The sequence below is a fragment of the Lates calcarifer genome, linkage group LG14 (assembly GCF_001640805.2).
Source record: "Lates calcarifer isolate ASB-BC8 linkage group LG14, TLL_Latcal_v3, whole genome shotgun sequence".
Classification (NCBI taxonomy): Eukaryota; Metazoa; Chordata; class Actinopteri; family Centropomidae; genus Lates; species Lates calcarifer.
The window spans coordinates 819,350-847,262 of NC_066846.1; the positions used below are offsets into that span (position 1 = coordinate 819,350).

Genomic DNA, 27,913 nt, shown 5'->3' on the forward strand with positions numbered 1-27,913 from the left:
AGCCGCTGTATGGAGAGGCGTTACCTGAGAGGCGAAACTGAGGGCAAGACGTGTTGAGTGTGCGCATGCTCACCAGAAGCGGAACTGCTCAGTGTAGTAGGTCCTGTTCAGTAGTACAGTATCTGACACAGACATGGAGCGTCATTTCTAGCTGCGGTGTATACGTCTACATTGGACCGGGCAATACACAAGGAGAGTTCCTTTGTAACGTCGCAGTATCTCAAAAAGAATCCAACGAAATGGTAAGTTATAGCGACTTATTCGGTTCAAAAAGGCAAGCGCTAAGTGCTAACCTAATGCTAGCAAGGTGTATGCTTTCAGGAAGTGTCCACCTGCGCTACGTTCACCTGGTTTCTGTCAGCATAGCCTGCAAGCTAACAGGCCGTACAACAGCAGAAGATGTGAAAATGTCCTGTCTTTCTGACATAGGGTGTTCAGTCAGTGTATGGATTGTTATAATGCAAACTGTCGCCTAAAGGCACTGTTAAAACAGCAAGACACAGAGCGAGCATTTCAAATGTAAAAATATTGCCGAGCTTCCTCGGCGCACGTCATCAATGAAGTTGACAGATGGCTGTTATTCAGCTGCTTGTTTCCAACTTCCTGTCAGCCTATAGCTGGATTATAGTAATGAATTATGATTAGATTAGAATGCACAGGAGCAGTTTCTTTGATTACAAAGAATTTGTCCCATTTTTCAGCAGTGTGTCCAGCAGCCTGGGACCCCTTCATCCCCTGCACACTATACTGTGTTGTAGATTTGATTAATTGAGTGAATTTCCATTTTGCTCATTATTCTACACTCAGTGACCCACAATGACAAAGTGACAACATGTTTTTAGAAAAGTTTCTAAACTCTAAAACATCAAATTCTGTCATCTCGGCTTTCATTTTGTCAAATTCTAGTCATTTGATTTTTCGTTAGTTACAGTCAACAAAAACTGAATCTGACAAAAATATTTATTCTAGAGCAAACAAAGACTTTAGTCCAGTTTTCGTCACAGACATGTTGGGCTCATTTTTCTCCCGCAGTAATGTCTTCATTTTTAGTCTACAGCTATTGCCATCTTTTTGTACAGTTGCCATGGTTACAGATGTATATTAAGTGTCTGTTTTTGGACCTAACAGATCTGAGGACTCCTTGAGAGGAACTGTCACACATGGTAATATACACTTGTTAAACCTGGTACCTGTGCTGTTCATTGTCTGGGTTTTGTTTGAAAGGAAAAGCTATATTGTCGGATAACATCAACTGTGATGTTTCTTTAGGGAACATGATTTAGATGGTTACTGCTGACATTAATCTTGGAATTTACTTATTTTGATCTAAGAACAGGTAACACCATGTAACATGACTGACAGAAACATAATATTGGAGGGTGTTTCTTATCTCAGCAGTAGTTGATAAGGTCAAGTGGCCAACTCATCTTCTGAACAACGATATTTCAGGCAGCGGTGGAAACTGTTACTAAACAAGAACTACAATGTTCTACAGGTTGTTGAATAAGTCGCTTTAAAACATCCATTCATCTGTCTGTCTCATTAATGTTAAGCTTTTATTTGTTTATGAAAAATGTAATACATTTCATCATAGTTCTTGTTTTCAAAGGTTACTTTTTTCAGTACAGCTGGAAATTGGACAGTTTGTTCATAATAATTAACAATTAATAATAATTAGCAAACTTGCAGGGGAACTGCTAGTCACTCGTGACTGATGGCAGCTAGTCCTGGCCTGGCCATATTTTGGTTTGATGTTTTGGGGTTGAGGTCTGTCTAATGCTTGTAGGAGCTTTTACTGCACCTAACCTAACGAGCCATCAACCTGTCTCATCACGGTGAAAACAGATGGAGAGGGGAGAAATGTAACTATAAATGACAGAGATTCTCACACTGAGCTGAAATGAAACAAGTTCACATAGCTCAAGTGAATAACAGTTACAAAATATTTTGTTTTCTTAATTCTTTACTTTTTTATTTATTTATTATTTTTCTTTAGTTTCTTGGTGGGGGCCACACCTCCCAACATGACATAGGGAAAACACAGGAGCCCTTCTGCACCTCAGGGACCTCTGTGGCCCAGAGGGCAGTACACTGAAGTGTTGGTTGAGGGGGTGTGTGATTTCCTGTGCTATTGTAAAGCACGTGTGATGACCTTACAGTTGAGCTCTGAGCGATTAGGTGTGGGGCGACCTATTCTCTTGACAGCAGTGTTGCTTATGCATGTGCATTTGGCCCAGTTTGTGAGAGCCTGTTGAAATAGCTGGAGCAGTAGAGCAGGATGGGTTGAACAATACTTTTGGACAACTAGTAGGAGGAGATGGTGGCTGACATAGAGTCCTTTGAGTTTATGGATGCCTGATAGAGCTTAATTCCACAAAGAGCATCCTGGCAATGGTGCCTGGACGATTGGCAGGGTGGCTTCTCCAGGCACTTCATTATTGACTAGGATTCACCAGGATTATTGTTGTGGTTTACCAGAGGGTGGGCATTGTTGCAGATGGGTAGGATTCACAGTAGAGTGAGTGAAGAATTGGTGAGAGCTCCGTGGTACAGATCTCGACAAACCTTGCAGGGATGCTTTCACACACCACGGCCTTGCCTGCCTCACACTAGCTAAGCAGGTGATATACCCTCTCCTCTGAAAAAGCGGCTGGTTCTTTGGGGTCCAGTGAAGAAAGGGCTCTCAACTCTTTGACACATTGTGAAATGCTGAGTGTTGAAGCAATAAAAAGCTCAGTTAAGTGGTGAAAAGTTTGTGTCCTTTTACGTTTCATGGTCTCAGTCATTGTTGTGCTGAAAAGTTAACTGTCGCCCCAGTCTCTGGTCGCATGCATCCTGGAGCAGATTTTCTGCAAGGACCTCTCTGTGTTTGGCAGCATTCAAACTGCCCTCATTTTCCCTGTCCCTGCCACTGATTAGCACCCCCATGACATTATGCTGCCACTTGGACTGTGTGATATGACGATGTATATGGAATCACAAAATAAAAACGTCTATTGTCTCAAATTATGCTCTATTTTTTCATATTTTGTTGTGTCGCAAAATCATTTTGATGTAAACATGTGCACCATTTGTTTGGTTCACTGTTCCTGATCAATACTGCACCATCAAAAGACTTTTGTCCCTATCTATTATTTACACTCAAAAACATGGCCTAGGCCAAAAAATAACAGTGTTTCCTTTTCTTACATATTGTATTACGCAAAAGTTTGGTTTTACATCCGCTGTTTCATTCATGGAGTGTTTTGGTCACATGACTCAGCTTGACTCGCATCTTAACATTTAGCACGATTCTGACATGTCTAAGCAGACATCACTCAGGGAATTAAGTTGTACTGACTACTTTAAATTATCTATATTTTTTTGTTTGCCCTAACCCTAATCCTAACCCTAATTTGTTTAAATGTAGGTATATGTATGTATATGGCAGGAAATATTGAGAATTGTGGAAAATACACAGTATTGATGACAATATTTGTCATCATTTGGATTACAGTTTGCAATGATATGATATGCCCTTTACTCAAAGTGGCTTCTGTCTAGCCAGATTGATGGAGTGCTGCTTATTTGGTCGTCCTCCTGGCAGGTTTTATCCATCTCTGCAGAGGACTTCTGAAGATCTGTTGGTGACCAAGGCCCTGCCTACCCAGTGTGTGAGTGGCCATCAGGTTCTTTGTCACCTCTCTTAGGCAAGAGGGCCTTCTCCTCTAACCAAGGCCCAGTTTGGCCAGGTAGCCAGCTCTGGCACGAGTCCTGATTATTCTAAACTTCCTCCATTCAGGAATTTAATGTGTTCTTGGGAAGCTTCAGTGCTGCAAAAGTTTTTCTGCAGCCTTTTCCAGATCTGTGCTTTGACACGGTCCTGTCTCTAAGCTCTGCAGCCAGTTCCTTTAACCTCATGGCTTGGTTTTTGCTGTGATGCACACTGTCAGCTATGAAACCTTATATAGACACTTGTGTGTCTTTCCAAATCATGTCCAATCAATTGAATTACCACAAGTGGACTCAAATCAAAGTGTAGAAACATGTCAAAGATGAAAAAAAATGGGGGGAACCTGAGCTAAATTTCAAGTGTCATAGTAAAGGGTCTGAATACATATGTCAATGTGATATTTCAGTATTTCCTTTTTTGATTTTTTTTTTTTTTTAATCAAAAATTCATATCACTATGGAGTATTTTTGTAGATGAGGGGGAAAAATATTTTTTTAATTCTACCATAAGGCTACAACCTAATGAAATGTTTTTTAAAAAGTGAACGGTCTGAATACTTTCCGAATGCCAGTGGACGGCTGTGCATTTCTCACCTAGGCTTTCACTGGTGTCCTACCTGGATTAACCCACCTCTGTTGTCTGAAAAAACAGCTATTAAATCTGTACTAACATGTTTTAGCTTGTGGTAGTAGCTATAGATGCAGTAAGCTAGCTCTGACCAGTACGCTCTCTGACCATCCAATCAAATGACGTTAGCATAGGCCTGGTCTTGCTAACTTGAAATCTGATTGCTTAAAGGATCCACAAGCCATTTATTTTAAATTACAGGAGCCTGTACTGTTGATTCTGAAGGGCTCAAGGCAGATTTCTTTTAACTTGGCAACAAGGGGCTGAAATCTGATTGGATAAAAACTCCAACATAAACAGACTGTATTGGAAGCAGCACAACCAAGACGAAAGTACATGAGATGAAGAGAATAGACTGATATATAAAAATATGATTCAGTGACTGTGGCAGTGGTTAGGACAGCAGAGAAGGCCTTGCTGGCCCTGACAGCCCACCTCTGCCAAATGCACTGTATAGTCCAAGGGGGGAAAGTGAAAACTGAAAAGATTCAGACACCACCCACACTTCCTAAGCAGTCAGTTTGTAACACTATTTGAGGTTAGTTAGTTTGGTAACATGTAAAAGCTGAGTGTCAAAAAAACATTGTTAGATGAGACTACCAGCAGTTTGTCACTGTCATAAGTGGACAGCTGTGAAGCTGTTGCAGTAAATGCAGTAAATTTCCTCCCCACACACAGAGAGAGGAGCAGAGGAGAGAGGAGTAGTACAACTCGTTGGGTTAAGGGTCATTCTGTGTCAAAGCAGATAAAGTTGTTGCAGCACCATCTCAGATTTTGTTCAGCCTTTGGCTAAATCATGAATGGGTCCCAGAACCAAGGCTAGTAAAATATTTTGATTCTGATGTCCTTGGTTTAGATCATGTGGATCAGTGAGTCAATGTCTCGCTTATTCCTGTCATACAGCTTGATGCCATCCATTTAGAGGAGGTGACTGATGGTGGCTCCACGTCAGAATCGGTCTTCCCCATGGAGTTCTTGTTGACGGATAGTGTCCATGTTTATTTCCAAGCATCAAACTATCCATTGATGTGGTGTGTTCCTAGTCAGTCCAGGTGGTGCACAGGTTGGTCTGCTTGGTCTTACAGTCTCGAATGACTGCTCTATTGTCCAGTGCTATACTCATGTGAAGAAGAAAGTACACTCTCTTTGACATAAAAAATCATCTGGTCTAAGCAGGTCTTAAAATTAGGTAACCAACATCAGATGAACAACACATGACATATTACACTGTGTCATTATATATCTTAACAGCAGTGTGTGAAAAGAGTTCTGAGCATACATATTTCTCCCTCCTTTTCTCTGTGTGTATGTGTCGCTCTAATTATACATACAAAAACCACATTTTGTTATATACAGTATTTGTTTATACAAACACCATAACACATGAAATGCATAATAGAGGAATAATATGAATGTTCTGTTGTTGATTGTCTCTGTTCAAATGAATGCTCCAGCCAGTCTTTGACAATTTATGGCACTTGGTCTCGTTGATGCAGAATTCACTGTTGCCCTCAGTCTCTCTATCTCTGACATTAGCTTGATGTGCTGTATCTCCTTATTATTCATCACCATTGTGTTCTCTGTTTCTCATTGATGATTACACTTGGTAATATCCAGCACTGCCATGCGATGAACATCATCCGTACCATCAGTAGTGGTCTTTGTTTGTAGTTCTTCTATTGGACCGATAATGCTGATTACATAATCTTTTCATTTTTTGTCAAATACATCAATACAGAACGCTCTCCTGTCTTTGTTCTCCTTTCTTGTTTTGAATAGTTTCTGTCTCTGTCTGTTTGTAGATGCGTTTCATGCTGCTGTTCAGCCGGCAGGGGAAGCTGCGTCTGCAGAAGTGGTACACAGCCACAGCTGAGCGTGACAAGAAGAAGATGGTCAGGGAGCTGATGCAAATAGTGCTCGCTCGCAAACCAAAGATGTGCAGCTTCCTAGAATGGAGGGACCTCAAGATTGTCTATAAAAGGTAAAACTGCTAAATCATGAACTGTCACAGATTTGTCGTCAGTCATAGTTATTCCATCAGCTGACCTCCTGTCCACTGACACTCTCTACCACCTGAAAGTAAAAGATGACCTGACCTGGGGGCTCTGTTGATTCTGTATATAGGTGGAAAAAAGTCTGTCTATCTCTATCATAGCCAAAGTAACCATGGCAACACGTTTTAGGCAACAACATTTGAGTGAGTTACTTAGGACTGACTGATAGGATGATTTCCTGCACAACCACATTTAACATGGTTGTGACCGTAAGTATTCTGATTGGCTGGCTGATATATTTCCAAACCAGATAACAGAACACTGCAAACACTGCAAAAGGTGTATTGTTCCGAACAGCTGTTTATCTTATGGCCACTGAAGTCTAGGCCAAGTCTGTCTGTCTATCCATCTATCTATACACATATATATGTATATATTGTATATATATATTTTTTTGCCTTTATAGATTCTCTGGTTGTAGTATATCCACTCCACTGCTTGAGTACATCTCTTACAGACCAAGAAAAGTTCTCATTTGTTTGCATGTGGGCTGAGCAGCATTAGATTTTAGGTGGGTGGACAGGGTGAGACCCTGCATTCCATTCTCATTGATCTAACTGCACTTACACACACACACACACACACACACACTTCGAGTGTGTATCAAGGCTCAATACTTTGATCAGAATGCAGAGGTTGACAAACAGTACAAAGGAGTGTTTCTGCCTGTGTCTGTGTGTGGGTGGGTAGGTGGGTGATGGGTTGAGGAATTTCCTGCGGTGAAGATGGACTCAGGGAACACTGTATTTGTAATGGAAGCTCCACTGCTCATCAGAAATCTCCTTTTTACAAGCCTTGCATTTTGGGTATATTTTAATATTCCAGTTCTTGTAAGCTTATAACATTTGAGTTGAGAGTAGAACTGCAACGATTAGTCCATTAATCAAACTATAGTTTTAAATTTTACAGTTCCAGGTTCTCAAATGCAGCAGATCTAGTATTATTGGGTTTTGGACAGCTGGCCGGATAAAATATGATGAAGTTATTTTGAGCTTTAGGATATTGTCATGGGCATTTTTCAGTGTTTTCTGATGTTTTATAGACCAAACTATTATTTGAGAAAGTATACAACCCAGGTCAGAAGTTGGCGATAACAGAGTAAAGATTTGTGCACTTTAGATAAACTCTGGCCATTCACTTCATTTCTTTACAATTGTATGGAAGCTGTCAATCAGTCAATCGAAGAGGGTGTGCTCCCAGGCAGAGAAATGTGAATGTGGTGGTGGTGGTGTGGTCTGTATAATTTATATAATTATGACATTACAATGGATGAGTTATCTGTCAACCCATGTGACTACATTTTGACAGCTCTTAGCTCATTTGTAAACAGACCAACTGAACTGATATCTTATGAAGTTTGGCTTGCACAGTGGTCAGCCACAACATTAAGATCACTGACAGATAAAGTGAATAACACTGTTATTTCATTGCATCAACAGTCAGTTCTTAAAGTTAATGTGTTTGAAGCAGGAAAGATGGACAAGTGTAAGGATCTGTGGGACTCTGACATGGGCCTAATTGTGATGGCTAAATGACTGAGTCTGGGTATCTCCAAAACAGCAGGTCTTGTGGGGTGCTCCCAGTTAGCAGTGATCACTACCTACCAAAAGTGGTCCATGGAAGGACAACTGATAAACTGGGCACCCAGGGCTTATTGATGCATGTTGAATGCGGACGCTGGCCTGTTCTGTCCAGTCCCACAGAAGAGTTACAAATTGATTAAAACTTTTAATACTGACTACAATAGAAAGCTGTGTAGCATCAGACTGGTCAGAGTGCCCATGCTGACCCCTCTCCACCACCAAAAGTGCCTACAATGGGCACGTGAGCACCAAAATTGGACCATGGAGCAATGGAAAACGGTAGCCTGGTGTGTGCATCATTTACCTGGGGAAGAGATGGAACCAGGATGGGAAGAAGGCTAGCCTTTGGAGGCAGAGTGATGCCCTGGGCACTGTTCTGCTGGGAAACTTTGAGTCCTGGCATTCATGTGGATGTGACTTTGACACATTCCATCATGGCAACAGTATTCCCTGATGGCAGTGGCCAATTGTTCAGGAATGGTTTGAGGAACATGCCGGAGAGTTCAAAGTGTTCAATCAAGCATCTTGTCCATGCCAGAATGATAGCTTTGTTTTTCATTGGTCAGTTAGATGGGCTGGTTGACAAGTTTTGATCCAATCCTCTGAACATAACCAGCATAAGTTACCATGGCAATTTACCTAGCCAAGAAGTGAACCACTGTCGTAAGACCCAGGGTTAAACCTGATGTTACCTCGCTAACCACAAAAATCCCACTTCATTGTACAGGTCTAAACAGAAGTATTTGTACATGACACCCAAAAGTTTGCTAACAGTAAAATTATTATTGAAATCCATTAGCTGGTGTTTGGCTTTTGAAGGAACTGCAGCTTAACACAGCAGTGTAGACACAGCAGTTGTAAACTACATGGCTGTTTTTACTTCACTTTTTGTTAAAATGTGTGTTTTGGTCTTTGTCTTTTTTCTGTGTATGTGACTGTGTGTATTTGTGCAGGTATGCCAGCCTGTATTTCTGTTGTGCAATCGAAGAGCAGGACAATGAGCTGATCACACTGGAAGTCATCCACCGCTTCGTAGAACTGCTTGATAAATACTTTGGCAGTGTAAGTGATACACTTCTAAATCTCTCTGTTGTTCACACAGCTGAATTACACGGTTAAGTGAGAAATTGCTCCCCTCCAGAGCACGTGAAGACTTTCCTTGCTGCAGAAAGCATTGACAACTTGTGCTTGTTGTGTTTGTGCAGGTGTGTGAGCTGGACATCATCTTTAACTTTGAAAAGGCTTACTTCATTCTAGATGAATTCCTGATGGGTGGAGAGATCCAGGATACGTCTAAGAAAAGTGTCCTGAAAGCCATCGAACAAGCGGACCTACTGCAGGAGGTAACCTTGGCTTTCAGGTTTTCCCTGCCACCTCCACCAAGGAGGATTTGGGTTTCTGTCCTGTTTCTATGTCTAGTAGTTATCAAGTTATCTTAAAAAAGGGAACATATTTCCATGGAATCAGGCTACAATAACATGATATGGTGATGCCTCTGAACTCATTTTGTGTAAATGAATACAAACACAGCCAGTATAACCTTCATAAAGTACACTGTGCCTGCAGCCACACAGAAGTTTTATTTACTTTCACACCTAACCTTACAAGTATTTGTTTTGTAGAGCCAGGAGCAGTATTTCCTCTCTGACAGCCAATATGGGTAAAAACCTGTTCTCCTCTGCCAGCATCTTCGCCACATTTAGAGTTTCAGAGAGATTTCTAACACTTGTTGGAAAGCTTTTATCACACTTTAATATAATGTAACAAGTTGTCAACCTGTCTCTGCTGTGGGTTTAACCTGAGAGCTGCTACCAAACATTGGATAATGTAGTAATATTTCTTTTGTAAACATCTATAGGACGGCTGACATTAATCCTGGATCTTATTCATTCCTTCTAATAGCAACACAAAAGAAAGACAACTGAAAATGACAATGTTATATTTATATCCACAGCACTTGATAATGTTAGCTTATCTTTATATAAATGATGTTATGTTGCCTGCATGTTTTTATAGTTTGTTTGTAACTGTGTCTTATCTAACTGTCAGTGGGTTGTAGATGAATTTTGCCCATCAGCCTGTTTCTTAAATTACTAGTAACATCAGAAAACACTGACCGAGACAGTAAGCTGCTGAATTAAGATGCTTCTTATTAACAATAGTGATTCATATGTCTGTACCCCTGAGCTGAGAGCTCACAGCTCCATAAAATGTTGATGTGTATATTTGTTGTTTTTTTTTTTTAATTGTTGTTGAGCGTTGCTGAGTCCTGCATGTCTCTGTGTTTCCCTTTGCAGGAGGATGAGTCACCCAGGAGTGTGCTGGAGGAGATGGGCTTGGCGTAGTACACAGCAGTGTTGTGACAGACTATAGGTACTAAGGTAGAGGGCTGGATGAGAATGGACAGGAGAGAAAATGGGATTGAACACTCATGGACTGACGGCATTGGCTCTGTGTATCTGTGGCTCTGGGGACTGATGTACAGTGTTTAACTGGGCAAGAGATTCAGTTAAAGAATGGAAGATCCTTGCATTGACAGGCCCTTAAGCTCTGTGTGTGTGTGTGTGTGCGTGCATGTGCAGGCATGTATGCGTGTGTGTGCATGTGCACGTGCGTGCGTGCGCAGGCATGTGTGTGTATGTGTGTGTATGTGTGTGTGTGTGTGTGTGTGTGTGAGTGTGATCCAAGTGTGGGGTAGAGGAAATGGGGTACACCTAAACTTGTGTGTGGCTGCAGGGGTGTTGTGTGTTGAGGTTTTATAGGAGGGAGATGGAGTCCAGCTTTGCTATCAGTAATTTAAGATAAGAACCCACGGTGGATACTGATGTTAGACTCATAGGGAGGCAAGTTTGCTGTTGATGCACACTGATGCTTTGATGAACAGTCACATCTTGCTGGGAATGTGAGGTACTGATTGTGGACTGGTCAGGAATTTGAAAAATAAAACAGAAAAAAAGAGATGGGCTTCACTCAAGTGGTAACTCTGGTGTTACTCTATATGTTTTGTATTTTCAATGATTCTCATGAAAAGACTAAAACCAGCAATGTGTTAGGTCATTTCTCATTACTTTCTTACTGCCCTACACTGTCTGTGGTTCGCAGTCCCATACTCATTGGTTGAAGAGGAAAATAAATTTTCATTTCTATGAAAGGTTAAGTAATAAAAACAGGTGGATGCTGTAATTTTATTATTTATTTAGCCTTTATTTAAAGTTTACAGTGTTGTTAATGCGGGTTCAACAGGATGACTTACTGGTGTGTTTTAATGGAGCTCTATGGAACAGAGGAATCAGCTCTTTCAGGCCTTGGATATGCACACAATACTTCACAGGATCATTTCATTGTTGGTTTTGATCTTCATATGAGATTTGCTGGCAATCAGAAAAATGTAGAATATCACCAGACCTTTAAAGCAAAATTCTGTTACTACACAATCCTGTAATCATAGCATTTGCCATTATTCCTGTTGGTTATGTATGTGATAATATATAACAAGGAAATGAACACATGGTGTGCAGGTGAAAAACACAAACTGTTATCAATATAAACACACACAGGAATGCCACTCTCATGCATGTGTAGTGATAACAACAAAAACTGTGTTCAAATTATTATTCACTTTAAATTTTTGGATATTTTATTTTTGTAGTTTTGTCCACGATTCTAATCAGCTGTTATTACATTGTTTACCCATGTCTACCAAACGGGTCCCAAATTGAATTATAAAAAGATAGATACATGATCTACCAGCTTACAGGAGAAACCAAAAGTGAGTGCAACTGAAATGTATGTTACAGTCACCCATAGTGTCGTGAAACTGCACAAATGATCACTATCAGCACTATCATTTAAATATGAAGCAGGAAGCAGCTCTGAGGGAGGAAGTGTTTATTTACAGCAGACAGTTTGGGTATTAAAAAGTCACCTTCATTCTCAGTTCTGGTTCAGATAATACAGTCTGTGTTTTTTACAATGTAAGTGAAACCTCATCATAACCAACAGGATTGAGGGGCAAAACTACAAGTTACAGCACAGGTTGCAAGAAAACAGAATTTTCTTTTCATTTCTGCCTTCCCTCTCTAGTTGTTCTGTTACTACTTAGTTCAAAAACTTCCATATTATTACATTTATTTGAACTATTTTTGATGTGATTTTTTTGGAGTGAAATTCATTCCTGTGTTTGTGATTGGCCCATCTTACTTAACACAGCAGGCCCAGGGATGATGAACTGCATTGTGGAATTGTGAATAATGAACCAAAGATAGATGAGCCTAAAATAACTTGTGTACATATGAGCCCTTCATGTGTACTGTAAGCAGACTGATGTACCAGGTGAGATGGAAATGTCAAGTCTGTCTTATGCAATTTTATGAGGTGCAGCTGAGAATCACATTCCACTCAGTTTTCCTCCAGGCAGCAGGGAGTACACACTGACATGGAAGAAAAAGGAGCAGAACTCAGTGTTGGAGTTGAAATTTGACATTATTCTGCTGGTTCTGGGATCATTAGGACTAGATTAAATTCATTAAAATAATATGAATTTTAGTCAAATACATCTTATGGTCACATCCATATTTTTACAATGTTTTAACTCTTTTTTTTTTTTTATTTTGTGGTCGTTAATGATGTTGGTGATTTAAATTCGTGTGAAATGCAGGATGAGCAGCCACTGCTAGACTAATGGAAGAAAAGGAAAATGGCAGAGTCAGATATACACGCTCTTCCTGAAGAGCTTCCACTGGAAAAACTATATTGAGGAAAATAAATTATTGCAAGTTGTATGCAAGCAGTCTTGTTCATGCTCACTGATCTTGCCTCGTCAGAGAAGACGAGGTTTTCAAAAGCAAAAATGTTTTTGCAGGAGCTCATTAGTGATGACAAATTTTTACTTTCTTTAAATTGGTATGTCTGAAATAATAGTTCCCATAAAATCCTAACTGATTATTTCTTATTCAGTGACCATGCAGTAGGGTTTTCTAATGATTAGAGCTAGTCTATACCTACAAGATCTTGTTTTTAACTTGACCTCACTGTAGATACTGTAACAGTGCTTTCATAAAAAAAAATCTGTCATGTAAAATGGGAGTGGGTATTATTTTACACAACTGAAACTTTCATATCTTTGCTTGTTTGGGTTTTGCTATATTTTCCAACACTATTAGTCTTACAGGGGAAAATCTTGCTTGCTTTGCCTTAGATTGTATCAGATTCCTTGATTGCAACCTTCCTAATCTATGAGAGGCTGTTGTTGTTGGAAAATGGTGGATGGGTGAAGGAAAGATTTAAAGTTGGATGGAGGACTGACTGTTTTTCTTCTCTCTGGGGCTTGCTGTCTTGCTCAGAAAGTTGCTTCAGCACAACCAGACTGTCATAGAAAGATGTCTGTTTATCTAAGTGACAATGTTCAGGATGATGAGATTATGCTTAAAGTTTGTGCACTGTGATCAGCTTGATTGATGGGTCACTGTTTTAACTTGTCTTTGACTCTATTTATGTAGTGGTCTCCACCTGCAAAATATTGGGACAGGCAAATTGTTATGCATATTATGAATACCCTGTATGTCCTGCTTGGAGCACTGGTTATGCACATCCTCAGAGGTAGATTTAGGATTTTGGGGTTCGTTACAGTGCTGAAAATGACCTGGTTTTCTGCATTCATTGGTCATAAAATATGATCTGATCTTCATGCAAACACAATGTCCTTAAGCTAACACACAAACTGTTTTAATCTTGAGTCTTTGCTGAACACACCCATTAAAATGTTACAATTTTGTTGGGAAAAGTAAGTGAACCCTTGGATTTAATAACTGGTTGAACCTCTAACGTTTAGAAGGAATTTTGGACCAGTCTTCCTACAGAGCTGCTTCAGTTCAGACATATTCTGAGGATGTCTGGTGAGCCACCCAAAGGCAGATTTCCTTTGTTTGGAGTCATTCTCTAATAGATTTACTTTGATGTTTGTCCTGCTCTATGACCTAACTTCTGCTGAGCTTCACCAGGCAGACAGCCACCCTGACATTAGCCTGTAACATACCTTGATAAGCTTGGGAATTCATTTTCCCTTCGATGATGGTGAGCTGTCCAGCCCAGAGGCAGCAAAGCCCCAAATCACAATGCTACCTCCACTGTTCTTCACCACTGGGATGATGTATTCATGTAGGTATGCAGTGCCCTTTTTACGCTAAATGTAGTGCTGCATGTTCTTTCCAAACAATTCAACTATAAGTTTCATTAGTCCACAGAACATTCTCCCGGTAGTGTAGTTGTCAGACTGGTCTTTGACAAACTTCAAGCACAGTGTTGTTTTTGTCTTTGGAGAGAAGCAGCTTCCTCCGTGGTGTCCATGACAGGACACCATGCTCCGTGATTTGATTTGATTTGATTTCCTTAAATCTCTCAGCTGTTACTCGGGGCTTCTTTTTAACCTCACTGAGGACTCCGTATCGTGCCTTTGGTGACATCTTAGCTGGGTGCCCACTCTAGGGAGAGAAGCCACAGGAAGTAACTCCTCTCCATTTATAGGCAACAGACAACAACCATTCATAGGATAACACTTTATATTAAGGTGTGTATATTAACCATTAACTAGTTGCTTTTTAGCATGCATATCAGTAGCGTACTGCCTCTTTATTAGTAATTATAAAGCACTTATTAATATCTTATTCTGCATGTCCATATTCTACAACTACTATGCCAATAACTAAGTTTTCTCTCAATTACCTCCTAATTACTGCTTATTGATAGGAAGTAAGGAAGTTGTTATACTTGAATTACACTCTTAATATGCCTTGGTGGTAGGTTGTAGTATCACAAAAATAGGCATTCTCCTTATTTCCTCCTTACTTAACAAATATGGTCTATTCTTATGTGACAAAGCACAAAACTATACGTGTTAACAGTGTCTTAAGCTAGTCATTAGGCCTATTTAGATGCACAGGTTTACCTCCCAATCATTTGGCAAAGTATAACATATACACCTTACTGCAACAACACCCTCCCTCACTCTGTTGCGAAGTCACACCTGTCCTGGGAGACTGCCCAGTACTATATAAGTCAATGTACTACTATTACACATGCTAGTAAGCAGCTATTTAATGGTGAATATACTTCATATAAAGTGTTACCAGCAGTTGGTTTAACTGTGGACTGATGAATATCGAAAGTCCTCAAGAGGACTTTGTAACCTTTTCCAGCTTTATCAAAATCAACTATTCTTGATAAGTTAAGTCAAGTCTTGAGAGATCTCCTCTGTGAGACCTGGTTCACATCAGCAGATGCCTCTAGTGAATTGTAAACTCAGACTGTTGAGTGATCTGCACCCACTTTGCTGTACTCCAGGAATACTCAGAGTATACAGGCAGGTTTGTCAGCAGTGCCAGTTATGTCATAGCCCCTTGTATACACATACGTGTTAATAACAAAATAACAAGCTTTACGCATTCCATTGCTTTGATGAAGTCACTTCCATGATGAGGCTCCAAAATGACTGGCCCACTCTGAACAGTGGTGAACTTGCATGTTACTTAATGCACAGTTTAAACAGAATGAGTCAAAATTAAGCAAACTGGAGTCCAAACATCTTCAGAGCTTACCACAGATCCCAAGGTTGTTCTCTACACACTGTTAACATTGCATCACTGCAGTCTTTCAAATAGAAGTTGTAGTAACCAACCTTTTGTCTACATTACACTAGTTCACGGAAACAGAGGTGTGATTATTGTTGCTTTAAAAATTGACTGTGGTTACCTTTCCATGACCATGTACCATGTATGCAAGTTTCTATGTTGACTCAGAAATGAATGAACTTAATGTGACCTGCTGATTATGCTTATTTGTGCAGATAAAGAAGTTCTATTCTATTGGACTGTTACTCAAAGACTTTGTTTTCTAAGAAGGTACTACATCGTCAAATGACCTTTAAGCAAGTATACTGTAGGTCCAATACAAATGATGAAAAGACAGAGGTCTTTGGCAGGTATAGGTTGCAGGGCAGTCAGCCTGAACCTGTGTAAAGATACAACAAATGGCACAGCAGAGTTAGTTTAAAGCTCTGTTGTCAATACAGTGACTAGTCCTTTGTTTTCCTCTTCTGAATTCTGAATGTTGTAAGAGTAAGGGCTTAATGTGTAATCTGATTGTTTTCTACAATGTTAGAGATAGAATGATGTGTGATTTCCATGTAGTGGAACAAATGGAAAAGAGGAACACCGGGAACAGAGGCAGAAAATATGTTGAGTTATGATCTGATGAACTGCTGCAAAACTTCTTTGTTCAGACATATAAATCAGAATTTTAATGATCTCACTATTTAAATATATTTTGTTCCTGTGACCCTAAAGGCCTTGGCATGCCCTAAACAAACTATTAGAGATCAGGGAGGTGGTGGGTTATGACAGCAGACTCTTAGATGTGGTCAGACACTGTGCACTAACCAAGAATTTAGTTCTTCTTGTGTATCTTTTAGTCATGATGCAATAACTGTTAGCACATTCAGACATTCAAGTCAGAAAGTTGTTGCATATAGCCTTCTGATATTGCCCCAAGAAAATGGTTTTCAAATGCTGTTGGACATTCTGACAGGCACTGTATTTGAAGCATACAGAACCCTTGGCCCACCTCTTCTGTTCATTTGAGCCTTTAGTTGACTCTTGCAGCTAAAGCTATTGCTTTCTAAGGTTGTATCATTAATCTCTTTGGTCAAGTAAGCTCCTCTTATGCAATGACTTGTAATGAATGTGGTGATTGTCTTGTTCATAAATTGATTCATTTAAAAGAGAATGAATAATTAGATTTTAAATCATGTCTTGTTAAAAGTTGTTCAGTTCCTTCAAGGACAAAAAGATGAGACAGTGCATGGGTGAGAGCAGTAAAGGGGCCCTATTGTAGGAAAGCTAAAGGGACTGGATGTGTGAATGTAATTTTATAAAGAAATAAAACATTTTAAGATCAACTAAACTGTTTGTTCCTGGTGTTTTGTCACTACCTCTGAAATCAGCAGGTATTACCAAAAAAAAAATACAAAGTTATGACAACTAAAATGTATCTTCTACAACACCAACACTCTCCAAATAATTCTCCTGCTAATAGTACAAGCTAAATAGTCTTTTTTCATATATATTTTCAAAGGATTAAAATTCCATTTTACTAATTTCATAGTAGGAAACATGGAAAATATTGCTTTTTTAAAAATGTGATTTTATTTTACAATCAGGTTACATTGACATCATTGTTTTACTTTTTAAACTCCCTTTTGAAAAGTTTCATCCTGATAAAATGCTATGCAGTGGTTATTCCTGGTCTGCTAATCCATTTGATAAGTTTTTGAAAAATAATCCAATCCAAGGTCAACAAAGGATGTCCAAAAATGAGGAGCTATTTATTAAAAATTGTAAGTGAACACGATACTCAAAATGACAGCGACTAAAAATAAGGATTCCAAAGATATTCCGAAGATTTGCTAATAAAATAATAAAAAGGGATGGACATTGTCTGTGGCTGCCAGGATAGGAGGTGAGGTTAAAAGACTATCCTCCTGCTCTAACCACACCTTCCAGGCAGCATCCATGGCCTTTATCAGTCTCCATCCCAGCCCCAGCCACTAGATGGGGTTAACTCACAGAGAACAAGTATTAGAATTCAGAAATCAAAATTTTGCTCCTACATACTGCTTCAGTATGTAAACTGTATAGTATTATTCAGTGGCGGGTGGTGCATTTCACACCTAGGCCTTCACTGGCGTCCTACCTAAATTAACCCTCCCCTTTATACCGTCATTATGATGTCACAGCTATAGAAGCCATCAACAACATACAGAAACACAGTATAACAGAACTTTGAACAGACAGACAGACATGTAGCCAGAATAAATGCCATTACTGAAGCAATGCTATAAAAACCCAATTAACACAATTCAATAGGTCTCCAAACACTGCAGCCACAGCTGCTCCACACACATCATCTCCAGCAGAAGCATCAATATTAACTCAGAAAATGACAAAGATGTAAACAATAAAATATACTGTAGGTAAAATGCATTTTACTGACTGCAGCTGATGATTATTTGTAGATAAATAAAAAACTGCTTCTGTTGAGCGAACATTCTCAGCCCTAAAGCCAATTAAAACTGGGCAGACTCGACTTTCAGCGTTAGCCTCCCCAGCGATAGAAAAGGACTTAGACAGATAACCTCTACAACAGAGTCACTGAACTCTTCCTCCTCCTTCAGCCGTTGTGGGTTGAAAAAACAGCTATAAAATCTATACTAACGTTTTAGCTTGTGCTAGTAGCTGTAGATGCAGTAAGCTAGTTTTGACCAGTACACTCTCTGACCATCCAATCAAATGACATGAAAATCTTGACGTTAGCGAAGGCCTGCTAGAAGGCCCTGATCTCACCAACTCAAAATCTGATTGGCTAAAGGATCCGCGAGGCAACAGTTTCATTGCATTGGAGCCTGTACTGTTGATTCTGAAGGATCCAAGGCAGATTTCTGTTAACTTGGCAACGGGGGGCTGAAATCTGATTGGATAAAAACTCTAACATAAACAGACTGTATTGGAAGCAGCACAACCAAGAGGACTGCCACTGGCATTATTATATGTGATTGCATGAACAATTTATGACACATTAGATGCTCCAACTCTAATAATACTTTGTGCTAATACATGTCTTACAACACAGCGCAATCAGGTTATTTCATAATCAGCCCACCAGTCAAACATGAAGGCTTTACATTATTCTGAGATTAGATTTAACCAATGTTTATTTAACAGCCTCACTGTGTTAAGGCGTAAAGGAATGAGTCCATGACAAAATCCACAGGGTTCTCATATATACAAGGACATGTACCTCCACCTTTCACGTGGGCCCCAGAAAGTCTTGGTCCGCCCCTGAGAGATCGCAGGATAAACTGCAAATTCATTCACCTTCTGTTCATTCAGCAGCTCCAGCACTGCAGCTAATTGGCTCGATCAAAGAGGGGAGGGGGTGCAGAAAATCTTATGAATGAAACTCTGTCTGGTGACGTCAATTGGGACCGTTTGACGCATGAATCACATGGGCCACGAGGGCGGAGGTATAAGAGAGCCGCAGCCGCTGTCCGTGGTCCTGAAAACAGACGAGCCACAGGCGGAATCCCGGGAGAGAGAGGCGCAGGAAGAGACCACAGCTCAGCAACAAACAACATCAACAGTGACTACACTAAACAGAAGACAACAACAACAACTCAACAACAACAAGCGCACGGAGCAGGCAGCGCGCTCTGTGCATGACAGCGGGACTTCTACCCGGTCCTGGCAGGGAGTTTGACTTGACGAGGAGAGGGGAAGCTGGAATCCTCCCGCTGCTCCAACTGAACTGCAAGTAAGTGTCAACTTGGCATTACTTTACCTTCTGTTCTGAAAAGGGAAATGTGATCGTTAATACTGAGGAATTTCTAAAACACTAAAAACGACCACTCTGCAGTAAAGTACGGTTCACATCAGAAAAAAACTAAGATGTACAAAAGAGGAGAGAGATTTCTTGTGTCTGCTGCGCTGCAGAAGGTTTAATAGTTGAATCAGAAACATTCATATTTCCTGTTGAATTGCCATATTTCTTTGTTTATGGTCAACACAGAGGTGGCCATATTATTCTCCTCCTCTTCCTCCTCCTCCTCCAAATCATCATCATCACAATTACCGTTGTCTCCAGCCATCATTGCCTGGACTGGCCTGGCCAAAAATAACCAGATTGAAAAAGGAAGGAGGATGAAGCTGTTTTGAAAGTGTTCCCTGTGTGTGCATTAAGGTGCAGTGACGTTCACAGTAAAAAGGTTACGACACCACAGAGACACTGCCAGTCCTTTGACATGTCAGAAATGTCTGCAATACACTGATATCCATGTTGGGGGGTTGTGAGGTTTACACTCAGTGTGGAGGCTGCTGGGAGGTTACTTATGTTGACAGAAGTCTGGAGGTGGCTTAATGCTGACAGATTTTTCTTGATTCTGTCCACTCAGATGCAGATTATTAACCTGCCTTGCTGGTATAAAGTGTAGCATGATCTGCTCAGGTCAGGATCTAACCTTCTGCAGGAGAAAATAAGACAGATGCAACCAAGCTGATTTGTTTGGTTTGTATACAGAGCATGAGATCAGTCATATTAGAACCTGTTTGTCTTAATCATTCACTGCGAGTTTGCACATCACGCATCACACATCCCCTGCAATCCAGCCACCTCCACTGCCTCCACTGAAAAATATGCCTGACTCAACCAGTCCTTTGGTCTGTCATCATTATTACTAATAGAGAAACAACAACAATTTGGAAATGTCAACACATTTTTCATCACAAAACATCCAGCACTTGTATCAAAATGATGATGATTATTTCAATATTTCTTTTTATTTCAGGGTCCTAAGACTAATGCCATCAAAACCTGTGTCATGTTGTCATGTAGCACAGTGGTCATCCATAAAAAAGAGCAGCTTATCTTGGCCATAGAGTGATCTTTTCAACCCATGTGTGCACTTTATACAAATCCTAGACTGTTCAAAAGAAGGAATTCCAATATATGTGCAGTTATGTTTGGCTGTTGTGAGATTTTAAACTAACTAAACAGTCAACATCACTGCACTTGTTGCACTTCAGACCACTCAGTATTGAAATTTTCAGTACCAAGGACAGAGCCAGCTCCCCCCCCCCTCCAGCTGCAGCAGCAGCATCAGGAGCTGTCCTTGATGCTGAGCTGAAATCAGTAATATTACTGTCAGCAAAATGGCGTTCCTATGTCGCAGTGGTGCTGCCTTCTGGTCCTGGAGAGCCACATCATGGCATATTTTCATCTCTCCTTGCTCTGCCTGCACCTGATGAGCTGCAGCAGAGCTTCTCAGTCAATCAAGAGCTGTTGCCTTCCTGATTTTCATAGGCTGAGCATGCAGTAATCAGTGTGGGAATTCCAAATAGCACATGTGAAATCCATGTTTTCATATGTAATATGGCCTTTGACAAATGGAATGTAATTTTTTTTCACATGTAATATTATATGCAAACTTATGGCACAAGGTAAACTTGCACACAAGTTTATGACTTATAATTACATACCTGGTATACACACAGTAATCGATTTGTGGACAACACTATAGCACTAGAACTACTGTGACTCTGTTTACAACAGCATCTCTAGCTGCTGTGTGATTCCTCGTGGAACAAACAGTTGGCCACCTAGACATCCATACAAATGTTGTACCCATAGATATAGCAAGAATTCTGTCCATGCTTTGAATATTTGTCACAATCCCTATTCAATCAATCTTTGTAGGAGGTTTGGTCTGTAACCATTTTTGTGTTTCAGCTTTCTTGCTGGCTGCTGGCAATATCTTTAATAATAGCTGTTTGTCTCACACTGCTATGTCACCCAAATAGATTGTAGTGAAAGAGCAGTCAACTTGCCACCAAAAATGTTATGTACTACTCATATCACTTCCTGCCAGTTTGAGCAAATGACTGGGCAGATCCAAAATATATGGAAAATGATCTGCCAGCTGTCCTCCATATTTCCTCCAACATAGATCCATTCCTAACACACCTCTCTATACACACTTTAACTTGGAGGTTACAAAATATCTCATCAATTTCCACCAACAGGAATTCTCTCCAGAGACCTGGGCTGGTGGATGTAGACTGTACAAAGCACATATTCAACCAGTCCTCCTCTCAAACTCCAGATTCTTTCTCTAACCTTTTTTGTTAAATGTTTTTAAGGGATTGAATACTTGAATGTCAATAAATATGTCAATTAAGTTACATGAATCAATTTCTCCATAAATTTGATCTCATTATTAAAATAAACCCTGTTTTGTAAAGACCTAAAAACAAATTTCTCAACCACAAATATCAGAGACGTTCTGAAAGCTCCCTTAGATGAAAATGATCTTCCATTTCCCATTGCCATTTAAAGCTTTTGCTTTGAAGCAAATTGTATGTGGGCATCATCTTTTGGCGCATTTTCATTGGCTTCTATTTCCAATCTGCCATTATATTATATCCATTTGCCATTTCAGAATCAAATTACTTATTTACCAAAGTATCCTGATATAACTGATGTCCAGAGCAGTGAATGTCAAGAAAATCCGACAGATTACCGTTTTAAAATTTCTGCTTTCAGCTACAGTATGGTCGAGTTAAGGGTAAGACATAGGGAATGATCTAAAACATACGCTCATATGTCAGACAGGCTACCTCCTGCACTTGGTGGTACAGAATTGTCTTCAGTAAGAAGGATGAAATTCCTCTGATACCATGCAGAGATTTTGTGCTACAGAGCAAGAAAGATAATGAAACTGAAGATGTTTTTTTCTCTCTCTCTCTTCCAGACATTTCTGATCCTCCTTGCTTCTCACAGCCGGTCCTGTTCTGAGTGGCCATGATTGGGTACCACGATGCCTCAAGTGTCCTTACCCTTCTGGTCCTCCTGACAGGGGCTTCCATCCTCCATCTGTCCAGCCCCAACCCTATCTACACATCTGGAGATGTCAATAACCCACACAGAAATACTCCTTCTGGGCTGACAGTGTCAGGAGAGGATGAAAGAAGGAATGAGGAGAGACAATCGTTACAGAAAGAAGAGGCAGAGACAGAAGAGGAGCTCTTTAAAGATGTTGATCCCAAAACACTGGCAGCGGTTTTACTGGAGGCACTGAATCGCTCACAAGTAGAGAGAAGGAGGGACGGAGAACAGCACAGTGAGATGGAAGAAGATATAGAGACCAAGACAGGGGAGGTTAATAAAAAGGAGGAATACAGACAAGTGAGAACGATGGGGGGTGCAGACCGTGATAGAGATGGAAGACAAGAGTTAGAGCTGCTAATGGCCTCGCAGGGGAAGGAGCAGGAAAGAGAGGAGGAAGAAGAGAGGAAGAAAGCTCAGGAAGAAGAGGAGAGGATGACCGAGAAGGTGACCAGTCGTACTACAAGCCAGACAGTCCAGGTCCAGACAGAGCAGCAGCCTGCTAGTCCAGACGGGAGAGGGGAGAATGGGAAGGGTGCTGCCCCTCAGCAGGGACCAGTCACATCTGAACAAGCCAACAACGAGGAGGAGGAGCAGCTCAGCCCAGAGGAGCTGAAGAGCCTCGAGACCATGATGAAGGAGTTTCCTCGTTTGGGCACAGCCATAAAGAGGAAGGGAGAGCCCAAGCAAAACCAGAGAGAAAGCAGAGGTTATAGCAGCCACAATGACATTATACCAATGAATAAAGGCAGCAACCTTGCCATGTCTAAGAAGAAACTGAAATGGCAAGAAGAGACACAGAAAGCCCTAAACTTTCCAATATTCAGGGAAGGCAATTTTATGAATGACTTTGAGGACAGTAATTATGGTAATAATGCTGCACAGTCCCAACCAGAGCAGGAGATGATGGAAGAAGATGAACCAGAGGACGAGGAGGAGAGGGAAGATGAGGAGGTATTGAGTCCAGAGGAGGAGGAGGCTCAGGCCAAAGCAGAACAGGAGGAAATGAGGAGGCAGGCAGCTGAGGCACAGAGAGCCAAGATGGAGGAGGAGAAGCTGGCTGACATCGCCTCAGACATGCTGCTGAGCTACATGGTAAAACAGAATAATGGGAACAAAAAGTACAGCTCCCCTCTCCCAAATGCCGCAGAGGACAAGAGGTCTGATGAGGAACAGGAAGTGATGGAGGAGGACGATATTGATCCTCAGACCATTGACAAGCTGATTGAGATCTCCAGCAAGCTCCACCTTCCTGCCGACGACGTGGTGGACATCATCAGCGATGTGGAGAAGAAGAAAAAGAAAGACGTGCCACCTGAACTAATGTCACATTGGCAACAACCTCTATTACCCCTGTCTTCTTCATTCTCATCTACCAATGGTTACTCAGCATCACAGATTTTAGCCAATCAAAATAACTTCCTTGTCTCTAAACAGTCCTCTCCAGCTGTCAATCGTCTTAAAACTTGGTTCCAGGAGAAAACATCAACAAAACCACAGGATCACTGGAGCAAACCTGCAAACCCTCTGTTAGCCAATCAAAATGCTTGGCCCAAACCTCAGAACCCTCTTTCAGTCAAACAGGACCTCTGGCTCAAATCACCCAAGCCTGTTTGGACTAGTTACCCTTCTTACTCGTACATTTACCCATTTTACTACCAAAGGAAGCCCTACCGAGACAACTTCCACATCTATTTTTCACCTCCCCCCAGGCCAAAACCCCATTACTATATTCCCAAACCTGCTCTCACCCTCAACAATTTTCTGGGAACATCTGTAGATGATGCCCACACTTTCCCTCCCAAACGCCATTACCACAGCTGGGTCCAACCCCGGCTGAGAAAACCTCCCGCAGGCCTCCAGCAGAAACCTTACTACACCAGCTACCCCCTACCACCATACACGCGAACATTTCAGCCACTCCCCATTCCCAAACCACGTTCACCTCCCCGAATGCCTGTAATCTCTCCTCAGCAGAAGCAGATTTATTACTCAGCCCTGGCACCTGCAGTGATAAGAAACAAAGATTATTATATGGCTGGAAAACAGTCAGACAGAGGCAACGGTGATGATCTGGAGAAATACATACAGCAGATACTCATGAAGAGACCGCAAGTGCTGGGCTGAAGGAGGGATGAGAGGAGAGAGAGTATAGGGAAAATGGAAGTAACGAGAGATGACCAGAAAAGAGTGTATTTCTTTCCGATTTTATTTTGCTGGTATTTGCTTTTGTTTTACATATGTACCAAGTTTCTTTCTAATATTTTGATTGCTTGATATATGGACAAGGACATTACAGAGGACTTTTTTCCCAGAAGTAGTCTGGAAAAAATTAAACTGAAGGCAAGATACACATCTACACTCCTCCTCTGTGAAGGAGGGGAATCACGATGAACATGGTCTGTTGGAAAGCAGATTTGTATCATGCTAAAACTCATCCAAACTCCTGGCATGACAGTATTTTTGGACATATTTGGACATTTTGCAATGCCAGCAAAGGAGGATGCTTAAGTATGTTAATACCTGTAACCTGAAGAGTGACAGTCAGATGAATCATAGGTAGTGACGGATTCAGGAAAAACACATTGTGGGTGGTGGAGTGTTACTGTATAGACACAAAAGGAACATTTGTGATATTGTCTTGGGTTGGGAAAACTGAAAAAAATATTTCATGAGTATAATTTCTCAGAAATGATGGCCAAAAGTATATGGACAATAAACATTCCAGCCATATTTGTCAATTGAACAAATGGTAGTGAAACAGATTCTGACACTGTGGCCATTAATGTGCTGCTATAACAGACTCCACTCCTCTGATTTCAGACTCTCTATCAGATATTGAAATTCAGATGCAAAAACCTAAGAGAGCTGTAGAACTGATGGTAGGTAATAAGGTCTTGCTCACGGTGTCTGTTACAGCTCATCCCTAAGGTGTTGGAAGGGGTTGAGGTCAGGGATTTCTATAGGCCAGTCAGGTTTTTCCACACCAAACTGGAAAAACCATTTCTTTATGGACATTTTTTGTGCGTGGAGACATTGTCATGACACAGGCTGAAACAGGAAAGGGACACATCCAATTAGCAGATGTCTCACTAATATCTAAAATATCATTGTATGCCAGGGCATTAAGATTTCCCCTCATCAGAGGATGTCCAAATAGTTTTGGCCACATAGTGTATCAACTGACACATGAATCACCTCATCAAGATCATACCATTACCTGGGAATGGCCTCGTGCCAAATCCATTCCTTATACTTATCTGTCAGAATGAATACATTTTATGCAAATGTATCATTTTGTGTTATTTGTGTAAAAATGCAGCAAAAAAGAAATCCTAACACATACTCACCAAAGCTCTTTGTAATGAAATATAATGCAACTAAAAGCATATTTCATACAAAGGTCTGTGAAACCACACTAACACCACTATAATGGCATGGATGACTCATCCTTTTGCATAACTTCAATTACCTTGTTGCTATGGTGCCATACCCTGGCCCAACTCTATATGGCATTCTTTTACAGTTTACACCTACAGAGGAGGATGCAGTGGTGCAGGCACACTGCTCTATAACTAAACAAATGCATTTTAAAGGACAAGACTGGTGTGATTCTATATTTTTCTTATCAAAAAAATCCCAGGAAAGGACCAAAGGACCAAACCAACAATGTGTTAATCAGTCTCTCAAAGACTTCCTTACCCTGTCTGCTGCTAAAGCCACTGATTCCTATGGAGACATGTATTTTTAAAATTTCCACAACTGCATAGTCATTTTAATAAAAATAAATAAATAAAAATTAAAAATCCCCAAAACAGTCTGCTTCAAACTAGTCTATACGATATGTTGTCCAACCACATCTAAAAGTATAAGCTATATCAGGCTTTGGATACACACATACTTACACATATTTATTAGTAGGATGAATTCGTTGTTGGTTTCTGCCTGCCTCTTCACATGTGATACCTTATCCTTGTCCTTTAAAGGTTTTGTTATAGCATCACTGAATCCCCAAACTTCCTTTAGCTCAAGGAAGACCACTTAATGTGATCTTAATATTCATCATATGTCTTTCATTCATCGTCATCATTAGCTCAAAATCTATTTTAATTCTTTTTCTTGTGAGCTAAATGCTGCATAATCATCAATAATGCATTTTATACATTAGTAGGTAGGAAGTTGTTTCCAAACTCTGAGCAGGAATTTGTTGCCTTACACATTGCTGTGACATTCCACCCATTGTGCTTTTTTTTTGCTTTTGTACCACTTGATATTATCCATAAGGCTGCAATCTCCTCTGTAATGGAAGAAAATGGGATAATGGAAATTAATCTCTTTGACTGATTCCACTGGAGATGGGAACCGTTTGCTCATATTGATTTATTTAAGCCACAAAATAAATTAAAAACATAACATTGAGATTTTTCACTGCTTGGATTGAATGACAAACAGTTATGAAAAAAAGGACTCTTCTGCTGAGATTTTCCTTCTCTATATAAATGGCTACTGATAATCAGTGATCATTAAATCTCTTTTTCTTTTTGATCTTATCATTGGGAACAGGAGCAAATGTTACTCTCTGGTTTGTAGGTGCTCTTGACCTTTGTGGCCGTCTGTTGCTAAGGGATGAGCAGACCTCAGCATCTGTGTTGCTAAGCCAGGACAGAATGATGGCATTGACAATCTTGCAATGAAAAATATTAGTCAAGGCCTTTAGTCAAAAGAGAGAGAGAGGTGAATGAAATTGAGGAAATTGGAGTAAGAACAAAACTTTTTGTAATTTTTTTCATTTGTAGTTTTTTATAAGATTGAGAAGGAAGTTACATTTTAAGAAAGAGAAGGGGAGAAAAACGGGGGCTGAGATGAGGGTACAGCGTGTGCACGTTTCGGTATACTTGCATTTAAAATTGCTTCTTTTTTGTACAAGCATCAATTAAAAAAGCTTAAAAAAATCTTAAAGCTGACAGAAACAATGACATCGTTGTACCTTAAAATCATTGCTTGAGTCATGTATGCGGCGAGTATTGTCCATGGTCTTTCTAGATGTACCTTGTTGAAACCATCGTAATAAACATGTGTTTGCTGGATGTTACTATGCGCATATCAATGACTACTTTTGCTACACATAAAGAAACAAATAAAGTCTACTATTTTAATTACAAAAATCTTTCATTGTGGACACAGATAATTTTTATGTGAGTCTGAGAGGAGACAGCAAAGGTCCTGGACAGCCATCTTACTAAATCTAAACATTTCAGTCCCTCAGGCGTTCAAGCAATTTGTTGCAGGAAAAATGTTGAAAACTCACCAGGTGGCAGACGTAGGTAGATACTACCTACCAACATCTCACTTAGATGTATAGTAACAAAAGCATTATTAATGGTGACAAACAGTGCTACTGCAGTGGTGTGGGTCCAGTGTGCTTGATGCTTCCACTCATGGACGGGAAT

At 40.4% G+C, this 27,913-nt stretch overlaps 2 protein-coding genes across 3 annotated transcripts; both read left to right on the forward strand.

The window, feature by feature from the left end:
• Positions 1-56: 56 nt before the first annotated feature.
• Positions 57-16,931, forward strand: ap1s1 (adaptor related protein complex 1 subunit sigma 1). 2 transcript variants are annotated; one of them, XM_018671110.2, is made up of 6 exons: positions 96-242; positions 1,129-1,163; positions 6,142-6,320; positions 8,930-9,038; positions 9,182-9,319; positions 10,274-16,931. In XM_018671110.2, the coding sequence occupies exons 2-6, from the start codon at positions 1,161-1,163 to the stop codon at positions 10,319-10,321; spliced, it is 477 nt and encodes a 158-aa protein (XP_018526626.1). In that variant the 5' UTR covers positions 96-242; positions 1,129-1,160; the 3' UTR covers positions 10,322-16,931. The 2 variants fall into 2 exon arrangements, with proteins under 2 accessions (XP_018526625.1, XP_018526626.1); XM_018671109.2 differs by lacking the exon at positions 1,129-1,163 and having other exon boundaries at positions 57-242.
• Positions 16,932-17,175: 244 nt separating this feature from the next.
• On the forward strand, positions 17,176-27,555 carry vgf (VGF nerve growth factor inducible). Its single transcript, XM_018671126.2, has 2 exons — positions 17,176-19,337; positions 22,330-27,555. Exon 2 carries the CDS (start codon positions 22,380-22,382, stop codon positions 24,588-24,590), a length of 2,211 nt encoding a protein of 736 aa, XP_018526642.1. The 5' UTR covers positions 17,176-19,337; positions 22,330-22,379; the 3' UTR covers positions 24,591-27,555.
• Positions 27,556-27,913: the final 358 nt, after the last annotated feature.